General features: G+C 43.5%; 1 protein-coding gene across 1 annotated transcript in view; it reads right to left on the bottom strand.

The window, feature by feature from the left end:
* Positions 1-17,474, bottom strand: part of magixb (MAGI family member, X-linked b) — a gene marked incomplete at both ends in the record, with an annotated part of 80,564 nt that overhangs the window by 46,033 nt on the left and 17,057 nt on the right. The window contains 3 exons of the mRNA XM_083769824.1: positions 3,091-3,210; positions 11,178-11,294; positions 14,896-15,185. Of these exons, the coding sequence (XP_083625950.1) occupies positions 3,091-3,210; positions 11,178-11,294; positions 14,896-15,185 (527 nt within the window). The remainder of the gene's footprint in view (positions 1-3,090; positions 3,211-11,177; positions 11,295-14,895; positions 15,186-17,474) is intronic.

Genomic DNA, 17,474 nt, shown 5'->3' with positions numbered 1-17,474 from the left:
TCTCCCCTGGGATCAGTAAAATACTGTGTATTTTCTCCATCTGCTCTGCCGGCTGGAAAACAAATCCAATTAATGTCTGTCTCTCTCGCTCTCTCTCTCTCTCTCTCTGTGGTTCAGGGAGATCATGGTTTGAAGGGACACATTACAACCAGGTTACCAGCCGAACATCACTTAGTGCCTTTTTTTTTTTCTGCCGGCGTTCAGCTACTTTCTGCTGATGATTCTCCTGATTGCTTCCACTAGAGCCGTGCGTCTGTCACTGTCACATGCAAGGCAAGGTGAGGATGACATTTATTGCTCCCATTAAACTCTTATGAATTATGGATGGCTAATCTGTCGGAGGCTTTTAATCAGCGGCAGGGAGTCAAACGCAGGATGAGGGAGGAGTCCGCAGGATGGGGATACCCTTTACCAAGGGTCTCAAAGCTGTCGTCCGTGGACCTTTGGTGGTCCGTGGACCAGCAAAATTACTTTTATTTTATTTTGAATAAAAATAATGACGCCCATTATTTTTTATCTGTAGGACAGCTACCCCTCAAGCCGAGCTCTCGCTGTTAACGCACACTACTGCTTTGTTGTGGGTACTTGAAAACAATAGACCATGTTAACAGTCCATTAGTCATCTCAATGAGGTGCTTAACAAACTTGTTACAGAATACTACAACATTCATGCCTGTCAGAGATGCAATTATCCCAAACCAGAGAGATCCCATCTTTGCAGTCTGTGCAGAAGCTATAAATATTCACAGCCGTGCATAATGGTCACACCGACTCGTGCGTAATGTGGCCAGTGCCGCAATAATTGAGCTGTATAAAACCAGAATCAGGGGAAGGTGCAGATGTATAAATCTGACGAAGAGAATGCTGTACGTCAGCATAGTTCTGCTCTTGTGTGTGCAGTTTTCACGACTTTGCGCTGGTCTCATTCACAAAGTTCCTCCATGATTAAGCAGATCCTACTAGCTAGTTTCTGTAGGCTGCATGCTAAACTAAGTATGTTTTAGGTTAGGTCACGTTTAGGTCAGCTTTAGCATACTGATTGAAAACTGGAATTAACTAATGCATGGACTAATGCATTTCCTCAGGGCTGAACCATTCAAAAACAATAGTACGAAGCACGTAACCAATAGTACCATCCAGCGCTCATGCATTTTTCAGGTGAGTGGGGGAAGTGAATTCATTGTTGGTCTAAAATATTGTCTATATACATACATTCATGAATCCACTTGAAGACCGGCTGTCAGTATTTTATTTTTATAGGGGCTTCTTGTACAAAGTTTGGTTCCATAACCCTTACTGTGTGTGGAGGTGAGCCCCACCGGGTCTAACCTGTAGCGCTCAGCCATAGCACAGTTATAGCACAGCCATAGCACAGCCATAGCACAGCCATAGCACAGCCATAGCACAGTTATAGCACAGCCATAGCACAGCCATAGCACAGCCATAGCACAGCCATAGCACAGCCATAGCACAGCCATAGCACAGTTATAGCACAGCCATAGCACAGCCATAGCACAGCCATAGCACAGCCATAGCACAGTTATAGCACAGCCATAGCACAGCCATAGCACAGTTATAGCACAGCCATAGCACAGCCATAGCACAGCCATAGCACAGCCATAGCACAGTTATAGCACAGCCATAGCACAGCCATAGCCACACACCAAATGTGCCCAAAATGTGCTGACCTCATCACATTTGTCATGACGTCTATGTCCGTTTTTATCCCAAGGAGTGTTTTTTGTGCAAAACTAATGCTTGGAATGGATTCAGAATCATGAAAAAACCCTAGTTTGACATGTCACATGCTATACTTAAAGCACAAGGAAAGACAATTTTGCCTGCCATAGGATGTTAATGGTAGGGTCACAAGAAACCCCTATAAAAAAATTGCTCAATACTGACAGCCGGTCAGCAAGTGGATTCATGAATGTATGTATATAGACAATATTTTAGGCCAATAAAAAAGGTACCAAATGTCCCACAAAAGAAGCCTGTCGGCTGCCGGACTAATGGCTAAGTTTAGAATGCAGCGTACAGAAAACTGATTAGCATATTCTTCCCTCATTAATCAATAAAGAAGAAACAAAGGAAAATGCCATTATGCAAATAGAGGGTATGCGCATGCTTAAAGTGAATGGCACATCGAGTGGCAAATCGAGTGGCAAAGCAACATGCAAAGTGAGTTTAATATTGTTTAACGTTGTTTAATGCAATCAGATAGGACTTTTATGTGTGGATGTATGGGCTGTCAAGGCCAGAAAATAGTTTTTTGCCACTCAGTAGGCATTCCTGCATAACTTCCGGGTTTGATGATGATGTCACACGCATACCCTCTATAAAGAGAGTAAAATTCTATAATACATTGTGGCCAATTTGTGGAATAATGAATAAATAGATAATCAGTTATTTAAATTGGCGACCATCAGAGACAACATGGAGACATGGGGACACCCCATGTCCCCATGTATGCTTTGTCCCTGATGATCTGTTTATTAACTCATTGTTTTGTAAAAAAGTGCTTATAAATCTAATTATCATTTGATTATCATTGATTAAAAAGTACTATTATAGCCTGGAGAAACCTTTTCATAGGGGTTTGATATAAATAGTAGCCTACAAAATGAAGCTAATGAGCAAATGTAAAATGGTCATGAAAACAGTATGGCCTAGATCAGGGATGTCAAACTCAAATACACAGTGGGCCAAAATAAAGAAATTGGTACAAGTCGAGGGCCGGACTGTGTTTCAACACACGGGGAGGGGGGTAGCTGAAAGTTGACCTCAAGTGATATACTTTCACTGCTGATCAATAGTGAAGAGAAGACGCATGCTTGCGCTTGCGGGCCCTCGATACACGTGTGACAATGCACTCGCAGTGCATTGTGGGACTTGTAGTATTATGGTGGTCCGTGCAATATACCAGAGGGCCAGTTCTAATACTAATTAAATATCATCCCGCGGGCCAAAGATAATTCATTCACGGGCCTGATTTGGCCCCCGGGCCTTGAGTTTGACATATATGGCCTAGATGAATGATGTTACATGTCTACTGTACTGTAAGTACAATGATGCCAACGGCTCCTTCACCTTTGAACTTGCCGCTCTCCAGCAAAGCTCCCGACTCCTCCAAAGAGAAGAACTCTTCTACTGAGACAAAGTTGTAGTCCACCCCTGAGATCTCCCCTTCTCTGAGCTGTCTGGTCGTACCTGAGGAGAGAAGGTCACATCATATATCACGGACAGCCAAAAATAACTCTTGCGGGGCAAGCTGGGCATGAGCCAACAACTACTCACACCACTGAAAGAAAACACGTTCAAGGAAACAGAGTGCAATTACAGCTATGGTACCCCTTAGAGAAACACCCGCCACTGTGAAAGGTCCTTTGTGGTGCTGTGCTGATGGTGAAGATTGTGTTTATAATAAACGCATTCACAGATGGGATGAGGGAGAATTCAAGGCTCCACTAAATCCTGTGAAACATTTCGTTGTTTATGTGAAATGGGCCGCCCGGATAACGACACCCCCCGACCTGCCACCCAATGGAATAACGACACCCCTACCTGCCACCCAATGGCAATGACGAGCCTGTCAACAGCCTCATCAATAATATATTAACCATATTAAACATTCATGAGATATTCAGAAACAGCATATGTTATACTATATTCTTATCCACCAATGATGGGCTCTGAGGGCCAGTGGTCTATGTATGAGGTGCATATAATTAACCACTTAAATCCTATACACTTTGTTGAAGGGGTTCACCCATAGGCCAGGGTCTATATGTGGTCCCCGCCCTCTTTTTTCCCTCTACACCAAGTCACTTTGCAGAAAATAGATATTTTCACAGATTGTTCACATTATACCCCGAATAGGGATGCAGGGTTCATTGAGTGGTCCAAAAAAACAAAACAAAACAAGGAGCAGTACAACTATAATTTCACCTACAAGCTTGTAAATCAGCTATTTTCGGCAAAGATATTTGGAGTAGAGGGAACACGTTCCCTGGGGCAGTCAATGAAGTAAACAGGGTTTATGTCATTAACCCAAATAAAGAATGTTTAAGGATGAATCTTCAGAAGATTCACTTTCACTTTCCCCACCTAGTATACAGGGTAGAAGTATATGTGTACTACAGTATATCATTATCTAATAATGTAGCACAAATCCTGTATAGAGGTCCCTGGTACAAACTCTTTTCAAATGGGTGTCCACAGCCTAGTCAAAACCATGCCTGGAAAGGCTTTTCGTCCACAATGTGTAAGGACAAAACCGCCAATGAAATCCATGTACAGGGATACAATACACAAAATATATCCCTCTGTCTCCAAATGGCTATTGCACATTCACAGATCAACACTCATCAAGCCAGTCTATCGGGTGACGTGTAACTCGCCCATTGCCCTCCAATGAGACCTCTGTCATTTTGACCTTGAGATGAGCAAAATCCTTCACTGGGTATAAAATTAGCCCAAGGGCCCAAACCGAGGACACGTGCCTGTCCTTCTGCTGTTGAAACACACATCACAGCAGGACTCGAGTCACACCCACCCAGATACCACATAAAACCAGTGATTAATGCACTGCTTCCCTCAGCTACAATGATACACACATGCTGGCACAGACACGCACACGCGCGCACGCACATACTGCAACATACACATATTGCAGTCTACTACACAATGTTTATTCACAAAGTGGACACATTGATAAAAATGCATGCACAGTTGCACACACACACACACACACACACACACACACACACACACACACACACACACACACACACACACACACACACACACACACACACACACACACACCATAAATGTCAAGCACGAGACTGCCTTAAGTCAGCCTGACCCCCTTCGAAGTCTATTTACAAATCCTAATCGGAAACAGAAGAGTCTTTAATTAAACATCTGATAGCAAATCTCCTGATGGTCTTTGACGTGTCTATAACTCTTCTCCTCCCCTGAGGGCACACAGTATCCGTGCTGCTGATATGGAGCGAGGCAGGGATTCATTATCTATGTACCCTCCCTCCCAGATATATATGACATGTCAGTGGGAAGAAGAGTAGCAGTATTATTGACATCTTCCTCCCTGTCGTTTGCCTGTAGGCGCCACGCTCTGATCCCACAGGGGGGGGGGGGGTGATGGGTAATTACACCGGAGTGTATCAACACCCCAGAGTAAGCTGTCCATCAAGACCGGGGGCACGCAGATAGCTGCCCCATGAATCCTCCCACTGGAAACGTTGAGAAGCTGTCCGTCTGCCAGGGCTGGCATATTAGAATAAACCATTTGTGTCTTATATCCGCTCTCTGACTGATTCCGGAGACAATTACAGAACTCCAACCGTTGGTTCTATGACCCATCTGTCTGAAGCACCCAGACACTACACTGTTGTTTCTCAACCAAGTCAATTTCAGAGGAGTTTTTAAATAACTGGCATAGCATGGGGAAAAAGCTTGAAATGATATAATGACTGGGATTGATACTGTATATATTTAGTTGTGTGTGGTGTCACACACCAGAAATAGCACATCTACATGTCTGTGACACGCAAGCTTGCAGATCGGAGATTTTGGTGCGAGACTCCGGCATTCAACAAAGTATAAATGACTGTAGGCAGCTCCTATTTAACAGCATTTCTTATAAATTGAACTGAAAATGTAAAAATCATGAACAAAATACAGAAAGGCCATTTCCCCACCCCGGCAGTAATCGAGCCCAGGACCTTCTACCGACTGCGCCACTGTGCCCTGTATACTATGCATTATATTCCGTACATGAAGGTATTGTGCTAGTGGTCAAAATACTAGTATTCCAGAACTCAAAACAGACTGAGCCACTGCACTAAGCCATTACAAGAAATGGTGATATATGTGAAAATGTTGATATTCATATACTGTACATGTTGTATAAGTCATGCAAACAAAATACAGGACAACGTGGAGAACATGGTCGTTAGCAGTTTGCACACAGGAAGCAAAAAGGCATCATTAAAGGAACACTTAACTTTTGTCAACGTTATCTCCATATGCCAGTCCTCATTAATGCTAACTATAGGGTGGTAATTGCGGTCAAGAGGAGGATTGTGGAGGACTCGAAAATGTACCTCATCAGCAGGGAGTTCAAGCTAATGGAAACTACACAGCCTTCATCTTACTGGAATGTTTGCACACTCAGGTTGGAGACACAGCAAGACAAAAGAGTCTAAAAACTCAACTATAGCGACCCCTTGAGGCATACTGCTCCTTACAGAAGTGCTTTGAAATGACCGTCATTGTATCTTTAGACCCAAAGGGTTTTTTTAACACAGAAAAAAAGTAGACATTAGACTAGAAGAAATGCCAAGAGTCACTGCCTGTTAGTTCATGAAATATTGGCCTGAGGGTGGCGCTACTGTACATAAATGGTCATAGCGTGATTACAATTAGAGCCCCGCACAGGACTGTGTTCTTAGTCCAGCCCCTCCCATTGGAAGTCTAACCATTCCCACAGTGGATTCATTTCTAACTGCCCGCAGTTAATTGCTGAACGCCTGCTCCTAGCCTGCAGCTAAATTCAAGTACCGTCTAGTCCTGCTGAGCCCCGCAATATCAAATGTCCATTGGGGACCCAAACAGAATCACAGAATGTGTGTGTGTGAGAGAGAGAGAGAGAGAGAGAGAGAGAGAGAGAGAGAGAGAGACACACACACACACACACACACACACACACACACACACACACACACACACACACACACACACACACACACATATAGAGAAAGGCTCTCAGCCGTTCATAGAGAGATGACCATTTCAGCACCATGGACAGCGACACATCACGTTGGCCTCTTACTGCTCAACAGTAGGTTATTAGTAAGTAGATGCATACTGTATACTAGTATAGCTGTTTGTAACAACAATGTTTCTAAATAATGTTCTCCTCTGCCTTTAGCCACAAGATAAATGTGTTCATATCAGACTTCCCTTGCTTTGCTTTTGATTTGTAATCTCCTGCTTTGAGTTTCTTTTCAACTTTGTTTGTTGACTCCATGCTCCAACTGTGCTCCCCCCGAACTGTTGCGTGGTTCAGGTGCACTGCATCTGATTTATCACAGGACGCTGCGGGACCTGCCATTCCCGCCCGCATCAAATTAAAAGCCACGGGTCAGGGCCAGTACCCGCGGGATCCCAATCCCAATGCATGGCTCTAATTCAAATGCTTAGAGTTCCAGTGAGCATGAATAAACTTGCCTAGTCTCATGTTAATGAACCCAGTTGTGTGCAAAATTAAAATTGACCGGGCTAGGGAAAAGGCCACAGGGTCACCAGAATCCCTGGGGTGCATCCTCTGGGGAGCATAAATGTGAACAGCTAAATCAGCATCTAGCTCTGATATGCACAACCTACGCTGAGACACAAAACCATCGGTATCCGGAATGCTCGCCTTTAAATGCTCGCCCTCGTTTATTTTCGCCGACCGCTCGGTGGGGCGGTTCTTGTATTCTATTTGTTTTACAGAGAATAAGATTAGAAATAAGTTTAAGGTTAGGCATAGTTTTATTGAGGATAAGTTTACGTTTAGGAATACCAGCCTGAGCAGTTCTGCCGGATCTATGGCCGTGGGTGACTGTGTTTTGAAGCGAGCTTTCCAGTATTCGAACGATCAGACAGAAAGGGTACAGTACTACAGGTATATTGACCATTATAGTGACAAGGACGACGATACCTACAGTACGGGTTGAAAACATGTGAAGTGTCCCTTTAAATGAGGGTGTTACTGTTAAATCAGCTAAACATAATGCTGGTCACACAGATATGCTGCAATACTACAGTCAGCATAATACTCCACAAATTAACCTGCTCCCCAAGGTTATCACCACACACATGAAGGATCCTAGCTGGTCTAAGTGTGTGCACAGTGCACACACATAGACTGCAATCTCCTCCACTTTGGCACTCACAGACATTTACTCAAAATCTAATTCCCCCCCTCTAACCTTATTGATACATGTCCTGCATTTACCTAATCCTGTCATTCATTTCCATGTTAATGTCCTGTTCTGCTGACGGGCTCTCTGTAATTATGCTCCTTTCATCAGTGCCAACTCCAACAACGCAGCACGCATCCTCTTGGAGAAGCATGCTGCATCACAATGCCCTCCGAACGTCAGAGCAGCAGATCCAGGGATATATTTAGTTTAATTTGCTCATAATGAAAAGAAATGCAGATCAAACATAGACACCATCCTCCTATTGCTATTATAGGTCATATTAGCGTGATTAACCCATTCTGACCTGAGATCAGATTCATACGAGGTTTCCACTGGACACACACTGGTCTGATTAACCCATTCTGACCTGAGATCAGATTTAAAAAAAATGTCAGTCGTTCTTCGATTTTTCAAAAATAGCAGACCTACAAGCTCGTATCGCGCCACTCGGTGGCGCGATATGAGCTTGTAGATCTGCTATTTTTCAATAGCTAAAGCATAACATGATGCTGACACCAAAATGGGTGCCCGTTCAGAATGGGTTAAAAGCTAAACAAAATAGCAATGCCATTCAATGAGCACAGTTCTAAAACATAAAGGGTCATGATGACTCACAGTGATCCTACCTACTGTACCACTAGCATTATTTATCAGTAGAAAAGTAAAGTCTCCATTAATAGTTTACATACAGGCTGTAAGTTCCTGTAGGGGGCCTCAACGAGCCACTGATGAAAACTATTCAGCGTCAACTTCCTGTACCATCCATCACAGCTGCTGCATCCAGGACGAAAAGACAGAACAAAGAAAGGTAGGTCTGTCTAAACATGAAGAGACTGAAGACGGAAGTGTCCCGGACACTTTTTATTCCTCCCTGCAGGTGGTCTGCAAAGGGATCAGATGGTTTCCAAGCCACAGCACATGTCATACTGTACATGCACGCTTAGCCTCAGCCTGACATGTTCTGTGTGTGTGTGTGTGTGTGTGTGTGTGTGTGTGTGTGTGTGCATGCGCGTGAGTGTGTGGGCATGGGAACCACAGCATCTTACTGTGTCGCCTCACGGTCGCCGGCAGATCAGGGGATTATGCAGCCGTGGAGGGGAGGGGGCGGAGCTTGCCTTGTTGACACTCACAACTAAAAGGAATGCACTGGGAGAGAGGCAGGAAGTTGTTTCACAAGTCCAGCCAGCTCCACAGCGCCACCAACGGGCTGCCTGTGTTCAGTATAAAACAGGCTATCAGTCCATAAGAGCACAAGGAAAAATACACAGTGTGTAGTAGGTCTGAATCCTGAATTCAAAGCCCGAAAATCAAACTTTCATCAACCGACCTCACTCCATCGGTCCACATTTGATTAAAAAATGCTTAGATAGCAGAACCGCTCGCGGCTCCACGCTGCACATAGGGGTGATTGATTTGAGTAACGTCGTAGGCACTTTTACACAATATAAATATTCATGTCCCATGTTTGGAGGCAGTTTGGAGGCAGTTTGTTGCACCATCTTGGGAGTAGTGACCTGTGCCTTGTTCTGTCAAGCCGTGTGCTGTGGCGTGTGGCGTGGTGTCAGCCTGTCTCACATGACCTACTTCCTAGACTCAAGGAGAGATTAGCAGCAACTCCCCTCTGCCACAGTGCCACAGCCAGGCTAATTCGCAACGATAAGGTGGCCTGTCTCCTCCCTTCTATAGTACAAGAAAACAAATACCCACAATAACATGAGAGGATGAGAGAGTCTCCATCATCACAGCATATTCTCTCCTAACCCTCGGGCAGTAGTGGTCACTGCAGTTCACCCTCCTCAAGCCCTTTTGACCGTGACGTCATTTCAGAGGATTAACATATTAGCGTAGCAACAGATGTACTACGACCAACTACCGTTGGCAGCAACTGGACTTGATTTTATTCAGAGACATCAAACTCAAGCGGTCCACCACAGTACAGTATGTCCTGCTACAGTATGCAGGATACAATGTGTGTGCTTATGAAGAGACCATGGGGTGTACTCTATACTGAGGCACTACAGATGCTTGTTGAGGACTCACTTATATGCATTTATCACATTATATTCAATGTTGATAGACTGCACAGCCACAGTATTATCAAGATAACCACTGTAGGAGATTGAGTACAATCTAAATATAAATGTACATACTGTAGTACAGTGCAGACCAAGTGCAGATGTCTAGTAGGAGACTCTAAAGGGCCGGACACACCAAGGACTATAAATATTACAGTACTTTTTTAGAAATCATACAAACTCAAGTGGATGGCAGTCACACCACAACTATAATGAAGACAGGCGTCACGTTCAGAGCGATTTGATGAACAATAGAAACGCAAAGATGCACCCGAATTTACACAATGTCATGTTTAACACAGCACTCATGTTCAACATGTTTACAGGTTGCTATCGCTCATCAGTATGGATGCTCACACCATATGTTTATAGTAAATATTCTTGGTGGGGATGGCCCTTGAGAATATTTAATTGTATTATGTTTCTAAATTAAAAGATCTTCTTATCTCTCTGCTGTTACAGTACCTGGATCTATCCTGGGTTTCACACTTGCTGCTGTTGCTGCTGCAACACCTTCATTTCACCACATCAATAAAGGTTTACATCTGATCTTATATACAGATAGAGACAGATAGGACTCTGTGAACTAAAAATCACAATCAGGATTACCTTCCATCCTGACAGTAGTGAAGACAGGAACAGACAAAGCAACAGACAGTGACGAGGAAAGGAACAGGAAAGTGCCAGAGATAATAAAGCCAGTGGTGTGACAGTACGGACAGTTGCTATGGAAAAGTCAAGTCAAGTTCGTACTTGCAAAACACCAATTTCAGTGTATTTGCACATTATTGCCCATGTACATTTTTACACCTTTCAAAGGGTCATTAATTTAATGACCGTTTGAAAAGATTTTATTTTATCATCATTTTTTCATTATTTAGTCTCTATGCAATTGTACTTGTAATGCCTTTTACAAGCTCTGTTATTATTCTGAACCTAATTGGTAGATAAGCAATAATACCACCAGCATACTTACTATAAAGCAACAGAAAGTCTGAATATCACATAACAAATACAGAGTTGGTTGAACTCCCCCCCACAAATGTCTAAATTGGCCCCCCTGGTGGCCCCCACTTTGAAAGCATGTGGGATAGAACAGAAAACTTACAGGGTACTGCACGGAGGTAGAGGTTCTCTCGGATGACCTGTTGAAGCTGGCTGTCCATGGACCCCGGCGTGAAGCACTTGCTCAAATACAACCTGAGGTCTTTGCACAATGTGGAACCTGAGGGAGATACAGAGGAAGAAATTAAAAATACAGACATCGGCAAGCAACAGCAGTGTCATATTGGTTAGTCTAAGTGTGTTTATGGCCCGCGAAACAGATTGACAGCTTAAGCTAACATACGGTACCAAGGTTTGTTGTCACCGGGTTGGATTTATCGCTGTCATCTGCAAATGACCCTTTCATGAGCGCACACACACACGCACACACACACACACACACACACACACACACACACACACACACACACACACACACACACACACACACACAGTGTGTGCGTGCGTATAACATGCACACATCTTTCTTCTAAACACCTCACAACACAACACATGCATCCTGAACATTTAACAGTGAATCTTCCTGTCTCGTATGCGTATCCTAATAAACCGCAGTGGTAGTGTATCACTGTCTCGTATGCGTATCCTAATAACACAGTGGTAGTGTATCACATGAAACAGTGGTAGTGTATCACATGAAACAGTGAGGCTTCCAGCGGTCCGTAACGGGATCAGAGCTGATCAGCAGGCCTTCTATCGCTCAGCCTGATCTATTAATTTCATCTCAAGAGCTTTATGGCCTTTGATGACAGGTCACTTGCTGTTATGAATGGCCCTGAGTGCATCACAAGCTTGTCAGTCTGACAGACGAGCAGTCCTCCAGCGGCGCCCACCCACCCAACCCCGGGGCCACCGTCTGTTACAGTGGCTCTGCCCAGTAGCAGATTGAATTTGTTGGCCGATTAAAACGCACGTAATAAAACTTTATTAGCTGAGGCAGTCCACTGCACACACACACACACACACACACACACACACACACACACACACACACAGTGCTGTATGACTGGCCACATGTGGTCAATGCGATTGGCCTTGAAGTACAATGCAAAGCCTACAGCGTTTTGGGAGAAATTCATTGGCTTTTATTAATTATGCTGTGGAAAAGGCTTCCCAGAAACGTACTTCGTTAATAGAATCAGAAAATCGGCTTTGTGATGTTTACTGGATACAGTATGAACACGTGACAGTCTGAGAGCTCACATGGCTGTTTTATGGCGAGCTGTCATAACGGGATGAAACACGCATGGATGGTCAGACATCTTTGTACATGGTCAGAAGGTTGTCATCTACAGTATGGGCTGCCATTAAAGTGAAGCACGACTTTCATGACAGGCCTCAAGGTTATGTATCTCAGATACCCAAGAAAACATGTGAGTGAAACTTCAAGCATCCAAACCCCTGACAGCAGAGTGAGTATGCATGCCTTGTGTACAGCCTGTGAAAATATCATTGTGCATAAATTCAATCTGCTATACCAGAAACACAATTGTGCACATAAGTTGTGAGATCAAGCACACTTACAGTCTATGGAACACACTCAGTTCTGGCAAAAGATTAAGAATCTTCCTGATAGACAAGATGACATAACATAAATGTATTCATATGTGGTGGATATACTCTGTAGAGAATGTCCATGTGATTTGACACCACTGTCTCAATTGATCAGTTTGGAGGAACTTGGCAACTACCCCAGTGCACAGTCCCTATAAGCTGCTTGACAGAGAGGAGAATGGAGGAAAGCAATGTTGCAATAGCCAACACTTTGGGGGACTCAGCAGGAGCAAGTTATGAATTCATATTAGGCCTGCCTCATTTCATCTTGATCATTTATCATTTTGCCAGGTTCTGTGAAAGTGAGTCTGCATGAGTCTGCAGTGTTTAATACTTCCAACTGTTTTGAGGAGCTTTAAATCATTCGATAAAATATATTGTCGATTCTAAAAATGTCTTCTATGTCAGTCGCTCTTTGATTTTTCAAAAATAGCAGACCTACAAGCTCGTAGCGCGCCACTCGGTGGCGCGCTATGAGCTTGTAGATCTGCTGAAGCACAACGTAATGCTAACACCAAAACGGGTTCCCGCCCAAAATGGGTTAACAACAGGGACATGCATCCTTGAGCTGTCCAAATCAGAGTTTTGGCCTATCCAGATTGGAATCAGATTAGTTACATTAAGTCTGTAGAGCATAAAACCACATGTCAGATTGGTTTGAAATGTGATTCAAATCTGATTTCTAAATTTGAATACACAAATCAAATCAGTTTGGACAACAGTTTGTACAACCAGTCCTAAATGATCAGATTTGAGAAACAAATCAGATTTGTCTGCAGTTTTTGAACAAAACCTTGGCTCTGAGGCTTGGGGAGGAGGGCAGGGGGGGTTGGGGTAGTCCTCATCCATCACTGTCCACCGTGCTACATGCAGTCACACTATCCAGGGAGGACCAGCCACACTTCACAATGATAATGTATCCATTGGTGGCCGAGGGACCAGGAATAACGCTTCTCATTTATACTACTTTGGCCGATTTAGCCATCAATCCTGGCCGGCAAGGCCATCGCGAGGCGTGGTCAGGTGACACAGCTGGTGACATATTGCTCTGTTCAGACCCCCCCCCCCAACCCCCCCTTATAAATACCAAGGCCCCTCGAGGCTGACGGACAACTGTATAGCCGCATCAGCCTCAACACGCTTGTCATGTGTGTCATCAAGATTTTTGACCTCCGGCCTCCACATATTGACCGAACGCCTTGACACATCCAGACTAATTAATGACAGTGGTGGTGAATAAAGGCTACTCTACTAAATACCTAAAAGTATTCAAAAGCACAAATTATGAAGTTGATTTCCTTTTTTATAATTACTGTATTGAAATTAAAAAAACTAACAAACAAACTAAACAGAAATGTTCAAATGTTCAAAAGTGAAAATAGTGGTAATGTGGTACGGTGCATTGTGAGATTGTAGATCGGCTATTTTCACTTTTTGAATTAGGGCTTAAGTGGTTAATTCATAATTTATGATTATAAGTTTGGGGCCGCCAAAGAGTCCCTTCGTAGAACTGTAATGGAGTCAAAAGTACAATATTTCCATTGAAAATGTAGCGGAGTGAAAGTCATGCGCTTGCAAATAAAATCCTAAAATGCACTTAAGTACAGTAGTACTCAATTAAATGTAGTTACAGTAGTTACTATTGTCCACCACTGCAAATGAACGACAGCAAATCGGTGACAGAATGTTACAGGCTACAGATTGTGCCTGTCACAGAGTCAGAGTGGTGGTTAAGTAACAAAGATTACGGTTGACTGGATACAGATGTGAGAGATTCTTCATGATGTTGTAGCGTAATGGAGTGTAACAGAATGTAAAATAACCCTGAACATCTAAAACTGTCTTTAGTGTTGAAGTGGCAGCTGGAGTGTTCTTTTCAAGCAAGGTTATTATACGTAGTTAACTAAAACTAATGAGATAATGAAAAAAGGGGGGAAAAGAAAATAAATTGCTAAAGGAAAAAGATAACTAACTGAAACTGTATTGATAAAAACGAAATAATCATCTTACAACGTATTGAAATTAATCGAAATAAAAATGTCGAAACAAAATAAAATAAAAACGAATGAAAATTTAAAAATGATAATAACCTTGTTTCCAAGATGTGCTATGAGGTTATTAATATTAATAATGAATTAACACAGAACCATTGTGCTCTGCCACATTGACCAGAAAGGTTGCAAGCATATTGAAAGGCTGAGCCCTACCTGGTGACACTGTCTTCATGCGAATAGGATGGGGACAGGAGTTGAGGACACCTCTGACGTCTCCCAGGGTCATTCCCAGCACAGGTGTCCCCCCAATCTCCAGGATAACATTGCCCACTGTGAGCCCTCCCCCGGGAGCCGAAGTGACGAATGGAAACTCCCCATAGTCCGCTCCGCCGCCGATGGACACACCCAGGTCGCCAGGGGACCCGACCAGGGGCACGAAGCACTCGTGCACCTTGGAACGCCAGTGCAGCTTTTTCACTGCCGCCTTAGACATGACAAACGAACTGAGGAAGAGAAAGGAAGGGCCACAGAGGGGGGTAGAGGAAGGTGAGACAGAGGATGGTGCCAGACTGAAAAGCACTAGTGTCATTTGCAGAACTTCAGAAGGTGACATCTTCATGACTTCACACAGTATGAAGCTCACCGTGTGTGCAGCGCATTGTTTCACACCTGAATATGAAATATTGTAATTATTCCAGCGTGAAGTATTCCACACACATGCAAGGGTACTTCCTCTCAATACATGAGAACCTGATATTCAGGAATAACCTGAAAACGGTCTGTGTGTTATGCAAACACACACAGTAAGTGATTTGTTAAACAACCATGTCCAACTACAGCTATACAGACAATGGGCCAACACTGATAAAAGGCTCACAACCACAGCCACGGGAGCTGATGTACACAGGTGTGCCCAGTTCCACACCTGTGCCTGTTTTGACTGATTGGTCCAAGCATTTATTGCCTGTATCATCATGTCATTATTTAATATTTTCTATACCTGCTGCTCATCAGACTAGTTTGCCGTTAGTTTAGCAGGCAAAAAGTACCTAAGATTTATTCTATTAAATTCTGCCTGTTTGTATTTTCATTCTGACCCCTGCCTGTGCAATTACCTCCGCCTAACCCCTTTGTACTGTACAAAATGATTACATGGTACTACATGTTGAGTCTTGACTCAGTAAGATAGCCATCCCCCTATCCACAAGGAGGAGCAGTGCACCAAAGCATTATGAGAATTGTAGTCCAGGATGGAAGGAAGTGAGCTCAGTGTCCATGACATCAGAGACACTGGGCTCACTGCTAAAATCTAAAATGTCTAAAACAACATATTACACACATAAAGACCCCCAGGAAAGTGTTCTAAATCTTCTAAACGTCATTAACATGCAAAAAGGGTGAAGTGTCCCTTTAAGCCTGATCGAACGGACGACCCATGCTGTGCGCATCCTGGACTGGACCCACGGCTAAGCCCAATATCGTATCCAATGCCCACGATTGCCCCCTCAACAATGATTCTGCCCGGTCCCATTGCCCACGGTTACCTTCCATCCCCCCAACCCCTGCAGTGTTATTATGCCAATACATTGTTGAACTTTCCGTCTGTCTCCTGAGTCCTGCCTGCTTTCGAGTCCAATATCTATTTGGTGTCTGACATATTTATAATGTAAACACACAACATGGTGGTACAGTACATACGCACAGTACAGTACACATTCACATGGGAAAATCTGATCTGCCCTCCAGATAGTACGGATAATTTAGTAATAATACAGGTAAACTGAGCATTTGTGGAAAACGAGCATACTGATGCAGTTTGCCGGGTGAACATCTCACGAAGATTCACAATAAGAAAATAATAGCCAGCACTCCAAAGTCCTTCTGGTACTTCTAATTCATGGACGCGTACGTGGATGCTGTCTCAGCGTGTCACTGAGCATTTGTACTGTAGCAACTGAGGAACCCTGGAGCAACCCACGTCATTCATATACTGTATATTATATAGTGTACCTGCAGTGCTGTCCTGAATATCGCACTCACAGAAATATGGATCTATGAATCTTTTCTTGCCAGTGAATAATTGGCTGCGGCCTGCATTGCTCGCACATTTACCTCGAGTCTATGACTCTACTGTCAGCATCGGTTTGATCCTACTGTAACTGTACATCGGCGTGCTCACGGTTAAAAGTGAATAATGTTAAAGGGGGGAAAAACTGTCATGGAAATTCTTTTCATCTCACATAATATATGTGCATTCTTGATTCATTTACTATCGTAGGATGCAGTTTCAGCACAACATGAGTTGTGCATTGAAGCAATTGTCGGGGACGGGTTTCGGGTTTAGCTCTGATGAAGCTGCACCCTGCGTTGAAATGCTAGCCTAGTTTAATAAAGTTTATAGCCTAGTATCCGTCTGTGTGCTCCAGTGCATTAATTCACTAGAGCACTGGAGGGGAGCAGTTCACTGCTACGGTGCTGAGGATATGAAACATATTTATTCATTTGTTGGTTCGGTTCAGGGCCTCTGTGTTGATGTGATGTCCGATGTCCAGAGACAGGGGTGTCTGGATATCACTGGTCCATGATCTTCACATTTGTGCAACTGAATCAAATCAACAAACACTCAACATGAACACAAACATCGGTGGTTCCCAAATGTTGGTGTCACCCCACGACCCAAACTATAGTGAAAATAGTCAAGCTATGAAATACTTTTAAAAAATCGAATTAATGAAAGAAATATTGATTGATTGATGATGAAATTTGTGCAGTTCTCTTGTTGGCTCAGGGAG

The sequence above is a fragment of the Protomyctophum parallelum genome (assembly GCF_964188405.1).
Source record: "Protomyctophum parallelum genome assembly, chromosome: 7".
In the NCBI taxonomy this organism is placed as follows: Eukaryota; Metazoa; Chordata; class Actinopteri; order Myctophiformes; family Myctophidae; genus Protomyctophum; species Protomyctophum parallelum.
Note: the sequence above shows the minus strand (reverse complement) of the source record. Positions and strands in the feature narration are given on the sequence as shown.